The sequence below is a fragment of the Bubalus kerabau genome, chromosome 17, assembly GCF_029407905.1.
Source record: "Bubalus kerabau isolate K-KA32 ecotype Philippines breed swamp buffalo chromosome 17, PCC_UOA_SB_1v2, whole genome shotgun sequence".
NCBI classification, from domain to species: Eukaryota; Metazoa; Chordata; class Mammalia; order Artiodactyla; family Bovidae; genus Bubalus; species Bubalus kerabau.
In genome coordinates, this window is record NC_073640.1 from 14,142,312 (window position 1) to 14,158,677 (window position 16,366).

General features: G+C 49.6%; 1 protein-coding gene across 1 annotated transcript in view; it reads left to right on the forward strand.

Annotated features, from left to right (window-relative positions):
• CRISPLD2 (cysteine rich secretory protein LCCL domain containing 2) overlaps positions 1 to 16,366 on the forward strand; it is a 68,318-nt gene that overhangs the window by 22,155 nt on the left and 29,797 nt on the right. Inside the window, exons 5-8 of the mRNA XM_055551317.1 lie at positions 227 to 342; positions 3,654 to 3,754; positions 8,872 to 9,012; positions 10,831 to 10,891. Coding sequence (XP_055407292.1) covers positions 227 to 342; positions 3,654 to 3,754; positions 8,872 to 9,012; positions 10,831 to 10,891 — 419 coding nt within the window. The remainder of the gene's footprint in view (positions 1 to 226; positions 343 to 3,653; positions 3,755 to 8,871; positions 9,013 to 10,830; positions 10,892 to 16,366) is intronic.

The window sequence follows — 16,366 nt, forward strand, 5'->3', positions numbered from 1 at the left end:
TATGGCAGTTTTACATTGCTGGGGCATTTTCCTTGTTTTGTTTTGTTCACTTTTCTGTTTTTGATTTAAACAAATGTCTGGATCGTTCATGGGCGAGGGGAAGAATTTGGGCCTCACCGCTTTACCACACACCCGTTTACTGTGGGCACCTTATGGATTCAGGCCAGATTATGTCACCCTGGCCATTTTCCCCTTAAACTTTGATGTATGGATGTCATCTTTTCAGATAGTTTGGGCCACAACCAACAGGATCGGCTGTGCCGTGAACACCTGCCCGAGGATGAATGTCTGGGGAGATGTTTGGGAGAATGCGGTCTACCTCGTCTGCAATTATTTTCCAAAGTAAGAACAAGTGACATGGTTTTATGGGTTGGGGTGTGTTTGCTTGCAGTGGAAGACCCAACTAGAACTGGCTTAAGTGGTAAAATCTCTTCATTACTTCACATAACAAGGCATTCAGATATTAGTGTGTCGAGGTTAGCTTAGTAGCCCAGCAGTGTCAATGAGAACTTTCTGTCTTCTTGCAGTACTATCCTCTCCTCATGGTCATAAGAGGGCTGCAAAAACATCAGGCACCAAGTCTTCCCAAACAGAAGGGAAGAGAATGGTAGAAAAGAGTTCTCTCCTTCGGCTTTTCTCTTGCCTGGCCCACTTTCTCCTTAAGTCATTTGCCAGAACCGGACTACTCATGGACAAGGGGGAACAAGACTGCCCCAGTTGGCTTTGACCAATGAACTTGTCCCAGTTGGCTTGGCAAATCATCCTCTGGGACTACTTGAATAAGTCAGAAGCAGGAATAGCTGTTGGCTGGGCAACTAGTGGAGTCTACCATAAAGATTCTTTTTTTCTGAAAATATGCAGCAAAGAGCACTCTAGTAAAGAGGTATTTTGCGTCTTTGTATTTCCCCTCCCAGAAGGGGCCTCGTCAGGCTTTGTGGTCACAGCCCCTCTTCGTCCTCACGGCGTCCTGATGTCATCGGTGTGTCTCTTATCCCTTTACTCATTCGCCTCTGTTGCTCATGGGACAACTATGTGCTGATTCTCGGAGAGCAGCTCACCCAGTTTACAGCCTGTGGTTTGCGCACTGGCCGTGGGGCTGGCTGCCATCCTAGCACTGGGCCCTGCACACAGGGGCCCTTAAGGCATATTTTCTCAGTGACTGCATGAAGCAGGAATGACCTCATTTACTGGGTTGGGTCAGGAGTGGCCGTGAGAAGGTGGGATGAAGAGGGAATCGCTGAGGTTGGGAGGAAAATAGAAACTCTGCATAAACCATCCGGCACTCTAGCGGTAGCAGTGTCTCCACAGCCACGGGGATGAGGTTAGGGGTTGTGTCATCAATGGGAGGGACCAAGCCCCACGGAAGGGCAGTAAGCTGGTCAGAGCTCCTGGAAGAGTGGCAGGTGGGGAGTGAGGAATCATTCAATTTGACTGTGTATTAAAAAAACCCCAAACACTAGAAGATCCTACTAGAAATACCACTTCCCCCTTATTTAGCGCCTATCCCTTTCTTAAAAAAATTAATATCCTATGTATAGTAATACACTAATCCTGAAAGTACAGCTGGTAAATTTTCACATGTATATACATGTATTAGTCAGCACAGGCTGCTGTAACAAAGTGGCTTCAGCAGCAGATTTCTCTCTCACAGCCCTGGAGGCCAGAAGTCCAGATCAGGGTCCAGCAGGGCTGGTTTCTGGTGAGGATTCTCTTCCCAGCTCACAGATGCCCATGTTCTCTCCATGTCTCCACATGGTGTTTCCTCAGTGTGTGCAGGGGGTGGAGGAGAGAGATGGAGGGGAAGTTGAGCTCCCTATATCTCTTCCTATAAGGACGCTAATCCTATTGGATCAGGGTCCCCACCCTTGTGACCTCATTTAACTTCAGTCACCTCCTCTGAGGCCTCATCTCCAAATGCAGCTACCCTGGGGGTTAGGGTTTTAACATATGAGTTGGGGGGTGTGCACATACGTTCAGCCCATGTATCATGTATATATGACATAGCACCCAGGTTGGAAGACAGGCTCCCAGGACGCCTGGCACCCAGCCCACATCCACAACTGCTAACTCTGAGAGTTACTTATCCAGTCCTGTGGGAGGCATGGTTTGTCACTGAGGAAACGTGGAGCCTACATATGCTGGCAAACTCAGCTGGGGGAGGGGAAGAGCCCATCTGGGGGCCCAAATGGTCTGAAGAACCTACTGAGCCCCACCCAGTGACAGGGCAGGTGCTGGGGTACCCAGGGTCCACCTGGTGATGGCCCATTTGTGGGGGTCAACCTGAAGCCCTCTGTGAGTCCCAGCCAGCTTGCACGTGAGGCAGATGTGCTCAACAAAGCAGTGTCTGCAGCCTGCTGGAGGATGTTATTTTGCCCTCTCTGGGCGCAGATTATGACAGCCCCTGCCCACCATCCCCAGCCGGACACCCACGTGGCCCTGGGTGGTTCCATTCTGCTATTTTGTGCTGACCAGGAGCAAACAGTATGTTTTCTGCAGTTTGTCCCTTGGCCAGCACTAATGGGACCCCTCCCTCCCTGGCCACCCTGGACAGCCGTCAGCCCATCACCCCATGAGGTTGCTGATTTAGCAAGTGCTCAGAGACTGTCACCATAACCAGAGGCCAGCCCCGACGTGAGGCGTACATACAGCCACCTCCTTCATCTCACGACCAGCCCCCGAGGCTGCCCTGTACAGAGAAGGGGGCAGAGGTTCTGGCTGGCAGGGCCAGGTCTAGCCCCGGAGCCTGCTCCTCATGGCTCGGCTACCCTTGGCCCAAGAGTGGGGCCCTGCATCTATTTCCTGAGAGGATAGCTAGTTGACTGGGGCAACCCTGAAGGAGGTTCCTAGAACAGATCGCAGAGACCGGCCCCCAGTCACTCACTGCTCCAGCCTGTGCTGCCAAAGTCACCACTAGAAGGGCCTTGGAGTCCTGCTCACCACCCACTACCCAGGCCCTGGAGAAATCCCATCGAGCGGCCTCTGGTTTTCCTGCCCTGGAAGCTTAGAGGGAGGCAGATCAGTGCCTGTGATGCCCAGAGGGACCTTGGTCCCAGCCCCGCGAGCAGAGTATGGTCAAAGCTCTGAACCGCACAGGCTGAGGTCAAATCCCAGCCCTCACACTCACTCGCTGTGTGACTTTGGGCAAGTCACTTAACATCTCTGAGCCTGTTTCCTCTCCTGATAAAGGACTGAACTCCAGCATGTCCTTCCTAGGGTGCTGGAAGGATGGAGTGAGTGGGTGGTATGCAGTGAGAAGCCAGTAACCTCGAGGCCCTCCCTGGAACAGGCTGCCCATCACTCATTTGAGAAATGGCTTAAAAGGGAGAGTCCCAGCAGCTTCCCGGCGTTGGTGTTGGGGCTGGGGGAGGGGGGCGGTGCCGCCGGCGTTCAGAGTTGTTCGAGGGAGCAGCATGGGTAGGTGGGGGCCACAGGACAAAGGATGAGAAGGAGAAGGACGCTTCATGGCTCCTGGCTAGATTATTCTGTAATTCTCTAGACGCTGTGCACAGAGGGGCTCAGGGCAAGCGCCTGTCCCCCTCATACTTTCCTTCTTCCCTGACCGTGTCAGGGCCCCAAGAGGGTCTAGAACAGAAAGAGGGGTCCCCGGGCTCTGGCATGGCAGCCCTGTGATGGTGTTTCTGGTCTGTCCTCAGGGGCAACTGGATCGGAGAAGCCCCCTACAAAACCGGCCAGCCTTGCTCCGAGTGCCCGGGCAAGTACCGCGGTGGCTGCAAGAACAACCTCTGTTACCAAGGTAGGAATCCACTTCAGAGCCCTTGGGAGCAGGCTTCCGCTCCCACCCCTGAGTCATAGAGCCGCCAATGTGAAACTGGGACGTTGGACAGCTAGGGGGAGAAATTGGTCCCTTCCACCCTTGGCCTCTGCTCCCCTCCTCCATCTCCAGACTCCAGCCCACCCTCCCCTGCTCCCCTCCCCATCTCCAGACTCGGGGTTGAGCCCCAGCTCCCCCTGGGACATCCCCCAGTGGGCGTCTCCCACGGGCGGCACTGACCAGAGGCATCCTGCCCTCTTGGTGCTCAGACTTTGGTATAAAACAGACAACAAACGAGGAATTTAAAGCAGCCGTGTGATGGATGGTCCAGGCCAGCTGTGGGCCGGGTGGGCTGTCGGAGCCCCTCCTGCTTGTCCTTGTCCCCACCAGCCCCCCACCAACCCACGTGTGTGGCTCACCCGGCCCTTACTCATCATAAACATCTACGTTCCCCTCCCCCTCAGCTCAGGCCCAGCTAGAGCTTTCAGGCCGTGTATTTTCCAGCAACAGGGCGTTTCCATTTACCCCACTTCTGTAAATAATGCACATTTTTCATGCCTGAAGTGCTCCTCATATTTCTGACTATTTCCTCCAACTCCATCCTGGCTGAGGCACTGACCATGTGTCTGCGGTTGAGGTGTGTTTTTTTCACGTGGCTGCATCAACAGGTCCTGTGACAGCTGAGAGGGGCCTTTCAGGAGGGTTGGCACGGGCAGGAGGCAGCGGCCCTTCCCTGCTGGGGGTGCGTGGGGTCAGCCCAGTGGGCTCCAGGGTAAAGAGTGGATTCCAGCCCTCTTGGGCCAGTTATTCCCTGATGATTCTGCCCGCTGCAGCGGGGCGGTGGCTGGGGGGAGTCCTCTGAGGGGAGAAGCAAGGGTCTGATGGTGCGGCAGTGTGGCCCAGTCCATGTGGGCCCCTGGGTTATGACTTACATGCGGGGAGCTGAGTCTCCGGGGGAAGCAGGGGCTCAACGCAGAGTCCAGACATGAGACTTCCGGCTCTGGATCTTAGTGATTTGAGGCTCTTTGCTCAAACCCCTTGGTCTCTCTGCCCAGCGGCAAAATGCGCCTGGTGATGCATCTGTCCGTGACGCATCTCAGACTCAGATGAGAGAGTCAGTGCATTTGATGTGAACATCCTGAGTGCCTGCTGTGTGCCAGGATGTTGGTAGGTGATGGGGTGGGGTAACTATGGGGACCAGTCCCGGCCCTGCCCCGGGGAACCTGACATCCAGCGGGGCCGTTGCCCCTTTCAGGGCATGATACAGGTGCCTCAGGGCTGTAGCACGAGCCTCCGCGTGGGCCGGGTCAGGGAGGGCTTCCTGCACAGGCAGCTGTCGAGGAAGACTGAGCCTGGTGATGAGGGAAGGGAAGGGCACGCCCGGCAGGGAGCCGCTGTGCCGTGGCACGGCGCACAGGTCCTGGCAGTGCCCGCTGTGCAGTAAGGGGCTACAGGCGTTTGTTAGGTGGAGTTCCTCCTGCTCCCCCTCTCCACCGTCTTCGAGACAGGGTCCCCACGCCCATCCTTAGTGAAATATTTCCACGCAGTCCCACTCTGATACCTGGATTCCTGGAACAAGCGTGGGTTTTAGAGTCTAGGACACGTGCTTGGGGGCTGTCAACCCTGCACGTTGCAGCAGGGGGACCCCGGCAGGTCACTTCATCAGTCTGAGCCTGAGTCTTCCTGTGTGAGCATGGGGTGACGTGTCAGCCCCTGGGGGTAACGGGAGGGCTGAGAAGGCAGGCCGACACTCGAGCCATGTCAGGCTCCAAGTTCCCATTCAGGCGGGTCCTGTGGCTGATATCTGGTTGCCCAGAGGGACAAGTCGCCTCTCAGATCCTGAGGGCTGGTTAGGGGACTGTGAGGGAGGGCAGACCCCTGGGGGCGCCCCCTCAGGTCTCCCATTGGGGGACTCCATGTGTGCACGAGGCAGGCTGTTGCGATGCAGGGCGGGCAGAGGGGCCGGGTGTGCCAGGCAAACTGCTTGCCTTCTCTGAGCCTCAGTTTCCCCATCTGTAAGAGTAATGCCATCATCTCCTGAAGATGGTTTGCTGGGAGGATGTGGTGAGGAAGGTACAAGTTACTAGGACAGCAGCCTGTACATAGTCAGCACTTTATGGACCCAGCCTATTACTTTCTTGGAGAAGCAGGTGAGGAGGTATGACCTCACTTGTCACTTGGCCTGGAGTTCTTCACCTTAGGGGTTACTGGGGGCCCCATCCATCTCAGGATCCTGGCACATGCCTTCTTTTCTTGGAAAACACAATTGTGGTGTCATACCTCCTCTAGGAAGACTTCCCTGATTTCACAGCCAGGCTGCTCACTTGCCTCCACGCCCTTACTGCACCCAGACTCTCCATGAACTTGAATCACCTGTAGTTACAACCGCTGGTTCACGCCAGGGCCTCCAGGGGCACCTGGCAGGTGTGTTCTGCATGTTGTCTGAATAAATACACCCCCAAAGTCCACAGAGGGGCCTTGTCAGAGAACAAATGTACACAAAGACAGCCTAGATACAGGTTAACCCACCCAACGAAGCCTCCTGGACTTGCTTATTTATTTTTGGTGGAAAACACCCAACTTCACTTGGAGGGCATCCTGATTTCCTTAGCTAACCATGCAGAAAGTCTCCTCTAAAGCGGCTTATCTGCATAAGCTACTTAATAAGCGTTTATTGAGGTGCCTGGCAAAGCCTTGACTTCTTAATGGAGATGGAGCAGGGATAAGGATAGACCATAAGAGGCATTCCCACCCCTCTAGCCTGTCCCTGTGTGGTGATGAAGGGTGTGGGATTCAGGGAAAGGAGTTTGACTCTCAGCTGTGTGAGCTTGGGCAGGTCACATAGCCTCTCCAAGCCTCAGTTTTCCCATCTGTGAAATGGGGCTGTTCACGCCTCCCAGGGCAATGAGAGGATGACACGAGAACTTGACATTAGCTATGAGCTTTGTCCACACTTACAGAACCAGATGGACTCTGCAGAATGATGTAGAAATGCTCGGTGCCCTGGGACCCCTGGTCCGGAGCTGGACGGTGCACAGGGTAACCTTGGCGTGAACTTGGGCACGGAATTTCCCCAGGCCTGTGCTGGTCCACTCAGGGGATCTTAATTAGGATGTGCTCAAATACAGCCCATCCTCTGGGTAAGCATTCCACTTTTCATGTGTGTGTCCGAGGGTGAGGACTGTCTGCCCATTTTCTTAAATAGTGAGCCCTCAAATGCTTTAGGCTGCTCTACCCAACTATATTCGGCTAAATAAAGCTGCGATTATGAGGTATAAAAATCCTAAAGGCCAGTGGAAGAAAACCCAGCTTATTCCAGAGACAGCTCTGGCTTTCAGTGAAGGGCAAGCCTGAATAGCCACATTGACGGGAAGACAGACCAGAGACCGCTGCTGGGTTCCAAGTGCTGTTTGCAAACCCAGCATCTTCGTAAAGATTTTGCCTATAGAGTTTAGCTACAGATGATGTTTCCTGCATTCCCCTTCCTGAATATCTTTAAATTTTGCTGGGACTATTTTTTCCCTCTCCAAAGAGTTCAAAGACAGAATTCAGTGTAGGGGTTGGAAGGGGTTGACGGTCCTTCATGCAGCCAATTTTGTTGAGCAACTGCTGTGTGCTAGAGCTCATTGTAGAGTGGGTGTGAAGCAGGCTGGCTGCTGCCTCAGGGAGTTTTCAGCTGGTAGGGGAGGCAGGTGGTGGTGAGCGTGCCGTCCAGGAGCCAGACATGAAGGCCCACGAGCTCTGGTGATGAACTTGGGACTCAGGATTGATGTTCTTCTCTGGCTTCAATCCCGTCCGTCCTCCTCCTCCCGTCCCATCCCCAGGGTTCCCCTGGGGCGGTGGTTGTACGGTGATGAGTCAGCCAGTGAAATGGCTGCAGAGTATCCTATCAAAAGGCATCCAGAGAAGATCTCTTGAAGAAATCTTGAAGTCGCCCTTCAATTGAATGGCTTGTGTCAACACAAAACGGTTGGTCTGCCCTTCAGAGAAGAAATGTTGTCACCCTTAAGGAGAAATGGAGATAAGGCTAGAATTGGTGGACATTTGATGGGACTTGAGTCTTAATCCATTGACACAAAGAAGCCTGCGAGGGCCCCATACCTGCTCCTTGAACTCCTTCTTATCAAAGCACATTTGTTGTCTTTTCTCACTGGAGAAGCTTAGAAGGCAAGGGTTTCCAACTCTGGTCCACGGCATCCTTGGCGAGTACCCCAGCAGATGTGCACCAGCTCATGTTTGATAAGGGCACGCAAGCAATACTTTGCTTTGCTTTGGCTGGAGTGTAGGGCTTGGTATCCAAGTGGCCTATTACAGATCCCAGTGACTTTCATGATGAGAACTGATGCTTAATAAATGCAATTTGTTTGGTGAATTAGAATGTTTTGAAACATGAAGGTTGCAATCATGTTTGGAGAAATAACCATATTTGGGTGGGGAAAAGATTGGGAGCCAGTGAACTAAGTTTTTTTAACCAAGAGTTGGGTCTTTGGCTCTTTGTAGGTGATGGTTCCAATGTTACTGGGTTTCAGAACTTCAGTGCAGAGAAAGGTTAAGGGATCTTGACCTTCGGGGGTGGGGAAGGGAGCAGAACGTGAGGGTGGTAAAGGGCAATGTGTCTAAGACCATTGACACGGGTATTCTTGCACCCCGATGGCATGTATCTAGGAGGACCCCTCCCTCAGTGAGAACCCAGGGCAGAGGGACCTCGGGGAGACAGCTGCGGTTTGGGGTCAGAGGATGAGGTGGCTTCCTGAAGCTGCTTCCTTGGGTAGGCAGTGGTGAGTAGGCAGAGATGTGACAAGAAGTCATTCTGACCATCCAGGGGTGGGTGCCGGGGCCTTCTAGCCTCCGGTCAGCCCAGCTGCTCTTGGGTTCCAAATCAAGCACAGCGAGCAGAGAGCCATCCATCGCCTTTGGGGGGGAGAATCCCACCTGACCAGTTGGCCCTGAAGTGGGACTTTCTCTTTGCTGCTGAAATGACCCTTTGTGAAAGCAAACCTCAAACTAGTTTCATCTCCAGATGGCTTTTTTACTTCTTCCCAAGTGCATTTCATTTGGATCCCAGCATGTTGCTTTTCTCTCCCCCCTTCACTATTAAGAGACTTACGGCCAGGAACCTGAAACGGACGACATGAACGAGGTGGAAGCAGCCCCTAGTCCGGATGAGAAGCACGTCTGGGTCACCCCGAGGGTGATCAAACCCAAGAAGCCCAAGAAAGACTCTCCTGTGAACTACATGAGTGAGTGGGGCTCTGCCTTGCTGGCCGCCTCTGGAGGGGGCAGTTTTCTCTGGGGTGGACGGAGTAGGGGAACCAGTGAGTTGAGAGGTCTTCAAGTCGACAAACAGCGGGGATCAGGGTGGGGTGTAGCTTGCAAAAGCACCACCCAAACACGTTTCTAAAAAATGATATTTTGAAGTCATTTCAAAAGAAGCATTACAGGAGCTGTGCTTGGGTGGCCTTCCCCCCTCCCCGCCCCACGCAGTTATTTTAAGGTTAGACCTTCTCTTGTCCTTTCAGAGAGGACCGGGGCTGAGATCGGGTTCCAGTTGGGGTGCCCACCTCCCATAGGATGAGTGAACAGGCAGCGTGGGGCCCAGCTCCCAGGGCCACCACGCACACGGGTCCTGTGACTCGGACCTGCCTCTTTGACACTCCACGTGCTCATCTGTAAAGTAGGAGCCCTGATGCCTCTTGTTAGCACTGTTTTAGTTTAGAGACATGGGTGTGTGCATTTCCTGTGTCCGTATTTTAGGAGAGGCATTGTGTTCTTGACAGAGAAGAACTGAAGCAGTCACTAAGGAGCTAGGCTATGAATTCTAGACCTGGGCTGCATGTTCTCATCTGTCCCTCCTCACCCATCTCCTTGCTGGAGCGGCTGCAGCTCAGTCAGGTTGCTGTGAGGATTCTTTACAGTCACATGGGTCCCCCAGTGTCAGCTGTACTGTGAGGTCCTCAGCGTTGCCTCCAACAGCTCCGTTAAGATGGGAAGTTGGCTGTTTCCCCAGAGACTTTCGGAGGTCCCCAGATGCCATGTTCTCACGCTCACCTCTGGTCTCCCAAGACCCTTCCCCTCCTGGGGCTCGCTTCTCTCTGCCTTTCCTTGCTCGGCTCTGATTCCTCCCTCCCCGGCCCTGGTCACCTGTGTATGCGGCACCTTTACTGAAGTTTGGGGGCTCTAGAGGGCATTTTCTTACAGACAAGTCACCAGGTATGGCTCCTCTGCCCGCCAGTGTCTCTGTTTTCCCTCCACACCATCACACAGCACACAACTCGACTCGGCTCTGAGCAGGGGGCCGGCTCACGCCCATCTTTCTCAGAAAGCCTTGGCTATTTTGTCAGTTGCCCTCCCGCCACCCACACCCAGCCAGTGTTCTCGTGGGCCTTCAGTTATCTCTCCCCTGGGCTTCCTGCCTGTTTAGTCAGCCTGTAGCTCTCTGTGACCAGGAAATACCCTGATGTCCTAGTCTGTCCAGAGGTTCTAAACTCTTTCATTATTATTTTATTTTTCCATAATGTAAAATTACAAAGTAATATGTGTCTTTCTGTCAAACTATAATACTACTCCAAGATTCTGATATGTCCCTATAAACTAAACCAAAATGAAAACTTGGCAAAGTCCTCTTGGCTGTAGGGGAGATGACACTGGGGAGAATGGCTGGGTCCCCGCTTCCTGGGCTGCACAAGGCTCACCCTCCAGGGCCCTGTGAGGCTGAGGGGAACTCAGTGTACCAGGCTGCCTTCCAGGGTTGGTTCACTTTCTCTTCAAGGCTCAGAGAAACCCCTGGAGGTGGATACTGTACCCATCCCCAGTAATAAGTGGAATTTGAACCTCAGAGAGGGGAAGTAAGTGTCCAAGGTGATAGCGCTACTAGAAAAAGGAGCCGGGACTCAAACCTCCACCCTGTGCCTGCAGCCAGTGGGCGACGCTCCTGCTCTCATTATGATGAGGCTTCCAGAATATTCCAGAAAGTTCCTCAGGGTGGGGATGGGATCTGCTAACTCAGACTCATCTTCCCGTTTCTTGCCGTGACAAGGGTTTCTGCATTTCTCTCCTAGCCCAAGTCGTCAAGTGTGACACCAAGATGAAGGACAAGTGTAAAGGGTCCACGTGCAACAGGTAAGGGCTGGCCCCTCCCTCTCCCACCTCCTGCAGCCCTTAGATACACCTGCTCTGGGTCAGGGGTCCCTTCGTGGCCTGTCGGCTGATCTGCTGTGGAAATGCCAGGTGTGCTGTAGACAGGGAGATCCTGAACAATGTTTTGGTGCAGGTGGATGCTCCTTTCCACCCTCTGCATGAAGGGGTCCCAGAGTGATCCAGAGCTCTGGGCTGCAGCAGCGTCAGGGCAGGTGTGGCCATGGCCGGGTCCAGCACGGCTGCTGTGGAGTCCCAGTCAGCCTGCTTCCCCAGGGCCCCACCAGATGAGGAGCAGCAAGCATCTCCCCCAGAGTGGAATGAATTAATCTAGCCAATGGAGTCACTTAGTATCATCCATTTCGGATGTTGAAAAACATCTGCCAAGAAGAACAAGCTTGGTTTTGGCAACATAGCCGCTGAGCTGCTCCTTCTGGCAGCGAATGGCCAACAGGTGCAGTGGCCTCGTGCACGCCCTCAGGTTCACGGCAGGAAAACCGTGTCATTGGTGGAGGGGCCCTTGCTCTTCTTCCTATAGGTCCTGGCGTCTGTTCATCTAAAGCTGAATCGTATTATTTAAAGCACATGCTCATTGTGTATGCCCAGTACTGGGATTGCTGGGTCATAACACAGTTCTATTTCCAGTTTTTTAAGGAATCTCCACACTGTTCTCCATAGTGGCTGTACTAGTTTGCATTCCCACCAACAGTGTAAGAGGGTTCCCTTTTCTCCACACCCTCTCCAGCATTTATTGCTTGTAGACTTTTGAATAGCAGCCATTCTGACTGGCGTGAAATGGTTCCTCATTGTGGTTTTGATTTGCATTTCTCTGGTAATGAGTGATGTTGAGCATCTTTTCATGTGTTTGTTAGCCATCTGTATGTCTTCTTTGGAGAAATGTCTGTTTAGTTCTTTGGCCCATTTTTTGATTGGGTCGTTTATTTTTCTGGAATTGAGCTGCAGAAGTTGCTTGTATATTTTTGAGATTAGTTCTTTGTCAGTTGCTTCATTTGCTATTATTTTCTCCCATTCTGAACGCTGTCTTTTCACCTTGCTTATAGTTTCCTTCATTGTGCAGAAGCTTTTAAGTTTAATTAGATCCCATTTGTTTATTTTTGCTTTTATTTCCAATATTCTGGGAGGTGGGTCATAGAGGATCCTGCTGTGATTTATGTCGGATAGTGTTTTGCCTATGTTCTCCTTTAGGAGTTTTATAGTTTCTGGTCTTATGTTTAGATCTTTAATCCATTTTGAGTTTATTTTTGTGTATGGTATTAGAAAGTGTTCTAGTTTCATTCTTTTACAAGTGGTGACCAGTTTTCCCAACACCACTTGTTTAATACATTGTCTTTTCTCCATTGTATATTCTTGCCTCCTTTGTCAAAGATAAGGTGTCCATAGGTGCGTGGATTTATCTCTGGGCTTTCTATTTTGTTCCATTGATCTATATTTCTGTCTTTGTGCCAGTACCATACTGTCTTGATGACTGTGGCTTTGTAGTAGAGCCTGAAATCAGGCAGGTTGATTCCTCCAGTTCCATTCTTCTTTCTCAAGATTGCTTTGGCTATTCGAGGTTTTTTGTATTTCTGTACAAATCATGAAATTATTTGTTCTAGCTCTGCGAAAAATGCCACTGGTAGCTTGATAGGGATTGCATTGAATTTATAGATTGCTTTGGGTAGTATACTCATTTTCACTATGTTGATTCTTCCGATCCATGAACATGGTATATTTCTCCATCTGTTAGTGTTCTCTTTGATTTCTTTCACCAGCGTTTTATAGTTTCCTATATATAGGTCTTTAGTTTCTTTAGGTAGATATATTCCTAAGTATTTAATTCTTTTCGTTGCAATGGTGAATGGAATTGTTTCCTTAATTTCTCTATTTTCTCATTATTAGTGTATAGGAATGCAGAATTGAAAGAGACACGTGTACCCCAATTTTCATTGCAGCACTGTTTATAATAGTCAGGACATGGAAGCAACCTAGATATCCATCAGCAGATGAATGGATAAGAAAGCTGTGGTACATATACACAGTGGAGTATTACTCAGCCATTAAAAAGAATATATTTGAATCAGTTCTAATGAGGTGGTTGAAACTGGAGCCTATTATACAGAGTGAAGTAAGCCAGAAAGAAAAACACCAATACAGTATACTAACGCATATATATGGAATTTAGAAAGATGGTAACGATAACCCTGTATGCGAGATAGCCAAAGAGACACAGATGTATAGAACATTCTTTTGGACTCTGTGGGAGAGGGAGAGGGTGGGATGATTTGGGAGAATGGCATTGAAACAGGTATAATATCATATATGAAACGAATTGTCAGTCCAGGTTCGATGCAGGATACAGGACACTTGGGGCTGTACACTGGGATGACCCAGAGGGATGGTACGGGGAGGGAGGTAGGAGGGGGGTTCAGGATGGGAAATATGTGTACACTCGTGGCAGATTCATGTTCAGTTCAGTTCAGTCGCTCAGTCGTGTCCGACTCTTTGCGACCCCATGAATCGCAGCACACCAGGCCTCCCTGTCCATCACCAACTCCCGGAGTTCACTCAGACTCACGTCCATTGAGTCAGTGATGCCATCCAGCTATCTCATCCTCTGTTGTCCCCTTCTCCTCCTGCCCCCAATTCCTCCCAGCATCAGAGACTTTTCCAATGAGTCAATTCTTCACATGAGGTGGCCAAAGTACTGGAGTTTCAGCTTTAGCATCATTCCTTCCAAAGAAATCCCAGGGCTGATCTCCTTCAGAATGGACTGGTTGGATCTCCTTGCAGTCCAAGAGACTCTCAAGAGTCTTCTCCAACACCACAGTTCAAAAGCATCAATTCTTCAGTGCTCAGCCTTCTTCACAGTCCAACTCTCACATCCATACATGACCACAGGAAAAACCATAGCCTTGACTAGACGGACCTTTGTTGGCAGAGTAATGTCTCTGCTTTTCAATATGCTATCTAGGTTGATGTATGGCAAAACCAATACAATATTGTAAAGTAATTAGCCTCCAATTAAATAAATTTATATTAAAAAAAATAAAGCACATGCTCAAAAGAGAAGGTGTATTGTATTACCTGAAAGAGAGGGTCCTATTTTACACATGGGGACGTGGAGTCAAGTTTGTCAGGAGAACGCTCCACTCGCCTTTGGCAGGAAAGTCCTGGGACAGAGAGAAGCTGGGATCAGATGTTCAAGGGGCTCACACGTTGTCCCATCAGCCTTGGTGATGGGCCAGCAAACACCACGAAAGTAGAACCAGGCAGTTTGGTGGTGAGACGAGCAAGAGGTGGCAGCGAGGGTGGTGGAGTAACCATCTGCCCCCACCCTGAACGTCGTCCCAGAGGGGTCTCCACCCGCAGACTCCCAGGTCTGGGATGCCCGGAAGGCTCCCGAGCTGCCCCGTGGTGGTGCCGTGTCTTCCGAACCGCTGACTCGTAATGAGAGCATCACGCCTGAATAGTCAGTGGGGAAGATGACAAGGTTTGGAAAACATTCGTTGTCAGACAGCATCAAAAGAGTTTCAGGATTGGAGGTAGACGGAGCCCTCCCCAAGCACGAAGAAGGCAGGGGTCTGTGCACATGAAGCCTCTTAGACGCCTCCTGTCAAGAAATAGAGCTCAGCCCACGTGTAACCCCCTGAACTCCCACGGTGCCCTTCCTGGATGTCGTCCCACCACCTGGCACGTCAGTTTTCTGTACATGGCACTTCTGCAAGAATAATGTTTACTGGGATTTTTTTTTTTTACTTTAAAGTACATCCTTGTTCATTGTAATTCAGAAAAACAACCACCAAAACAAGTATAAATAAAATAAGTGGCCTAGAATCTCGTTAGTGTCAGTAATAATTTGATGTCGTTCCTTCCAACCTTTGTTCTGTGCTCTGATTAGGCCTATTCTATTGTACAATTTTGTATGTTACTGGTTTCATTTACGATTTCCAAAGTCAATAACTATTCCTCAAAAACTTCATTTCTAGTGGCCGTAAAATACGCTGACATTTGGCCGCACAGAAATACATTTGGCTATTCCTTTGACACCTGCTGACTTACTTCCAGTTTTCCCCAGTTATAAACGGTTGGAATAACATGGAGGTCCGACTTTCTGACTTTTTTCTTGGGAGAGTCAAGAATCAAGGGATATAAATTTAAAAAATTTTTTTAATGGAAGCATAGTTAATTTACAATGTTGTGTTAGTTTCAGGTATATAGCAAAGTGATTCAGTTATACATATATATATTCTTTTTCAGATTCTTTTCCATTATAGGTTATTATAAGATACTGCATATAGTCCCTATATACAATATACAGTAGGTCTTTGTTGGTTATTTATTTTATATATAGTAGTGTGTATATATTAATCCCAAAGTCATAATTTATCCCTTCCCCAATTTCCCCCTTTTGTATTCCTAAATTTTCTATGTCTGTGAGTCTGTTTCTGTTTTATAAATAAGTTCATTTATATCTTTTTTTAGATTCCACACACAAACGATAGCATCTATTTGTCTTTCTCTGACTTCACTTAGAATGATAATCTCTAGATCTACCCATGTTGCTGCAAATGGAATTATTTTAGTTTTATGGCTGAGTAATATTCCGTGGTATACATGTACCATCTTTGTTATCCATCTGTCTGTTGATGGACCCTTAGGTTACTTCCGTGCGAATATTGTGACTATTGCCGGCGTGACCACTGGGGTACCTGTATCTTTTCGAATTAGAATTTTTCATCTTTTCGGGATATATGCCCAGGAGTGGGATTGCTGGATCACTCGGTGGTTCTGTTTTTAGTTTTTTAGGGAACTGCCATCCTATTCTCCATAGTGGCTGCACCAACTTGCATTCCCACCAAGAGTGAAGGAGGCTTCCCTTTTCTCCACACGTCTATACCATTTGTTATTTGTAAACTTTTTAGTGATGGGTGGTACTTCACTGTGGTTTTAATGTACATTTTTTCTATTAGCAACATTGAGAATCTTTTCATGTCCCTGTTGGCCATCTGGCTGTCTTCTTTGTAGAAATGTCTATTTAGATCTTCTGCTCATTTGGGGGGCTTTCTGATTGGATTATTTGTTCTTTTTTTTATATTAAGCTGTATGAGTTTATATATTTTGGAAATTAATCGCTCGTGGGTCACTTCATTTGCAAATGTTTCCTCCCAGTTTGTAGGTTGTTTTTCTTCATTTTGTTTATGCTTTAAGGGACATGAATTGTTAAGGCTTTCTGGAAAGATTAATTGATACTTGTTTGTGAGCATGATCACCATCATCGAATTTTATTCTATTACAGCACCCTTGTAGTTTGACACCTGGAACTTGTAGTCTGCACATCTTTGATGATTGGTATCTGAGGACTTTTTTGGTGCCTTTGAAGCCACTTGTCTTTCTTCTGGACAAGCCATTTGTCCATCTGTTCATAGAGACGTCCATCTATTTGACTTGAATCTGAAGCAC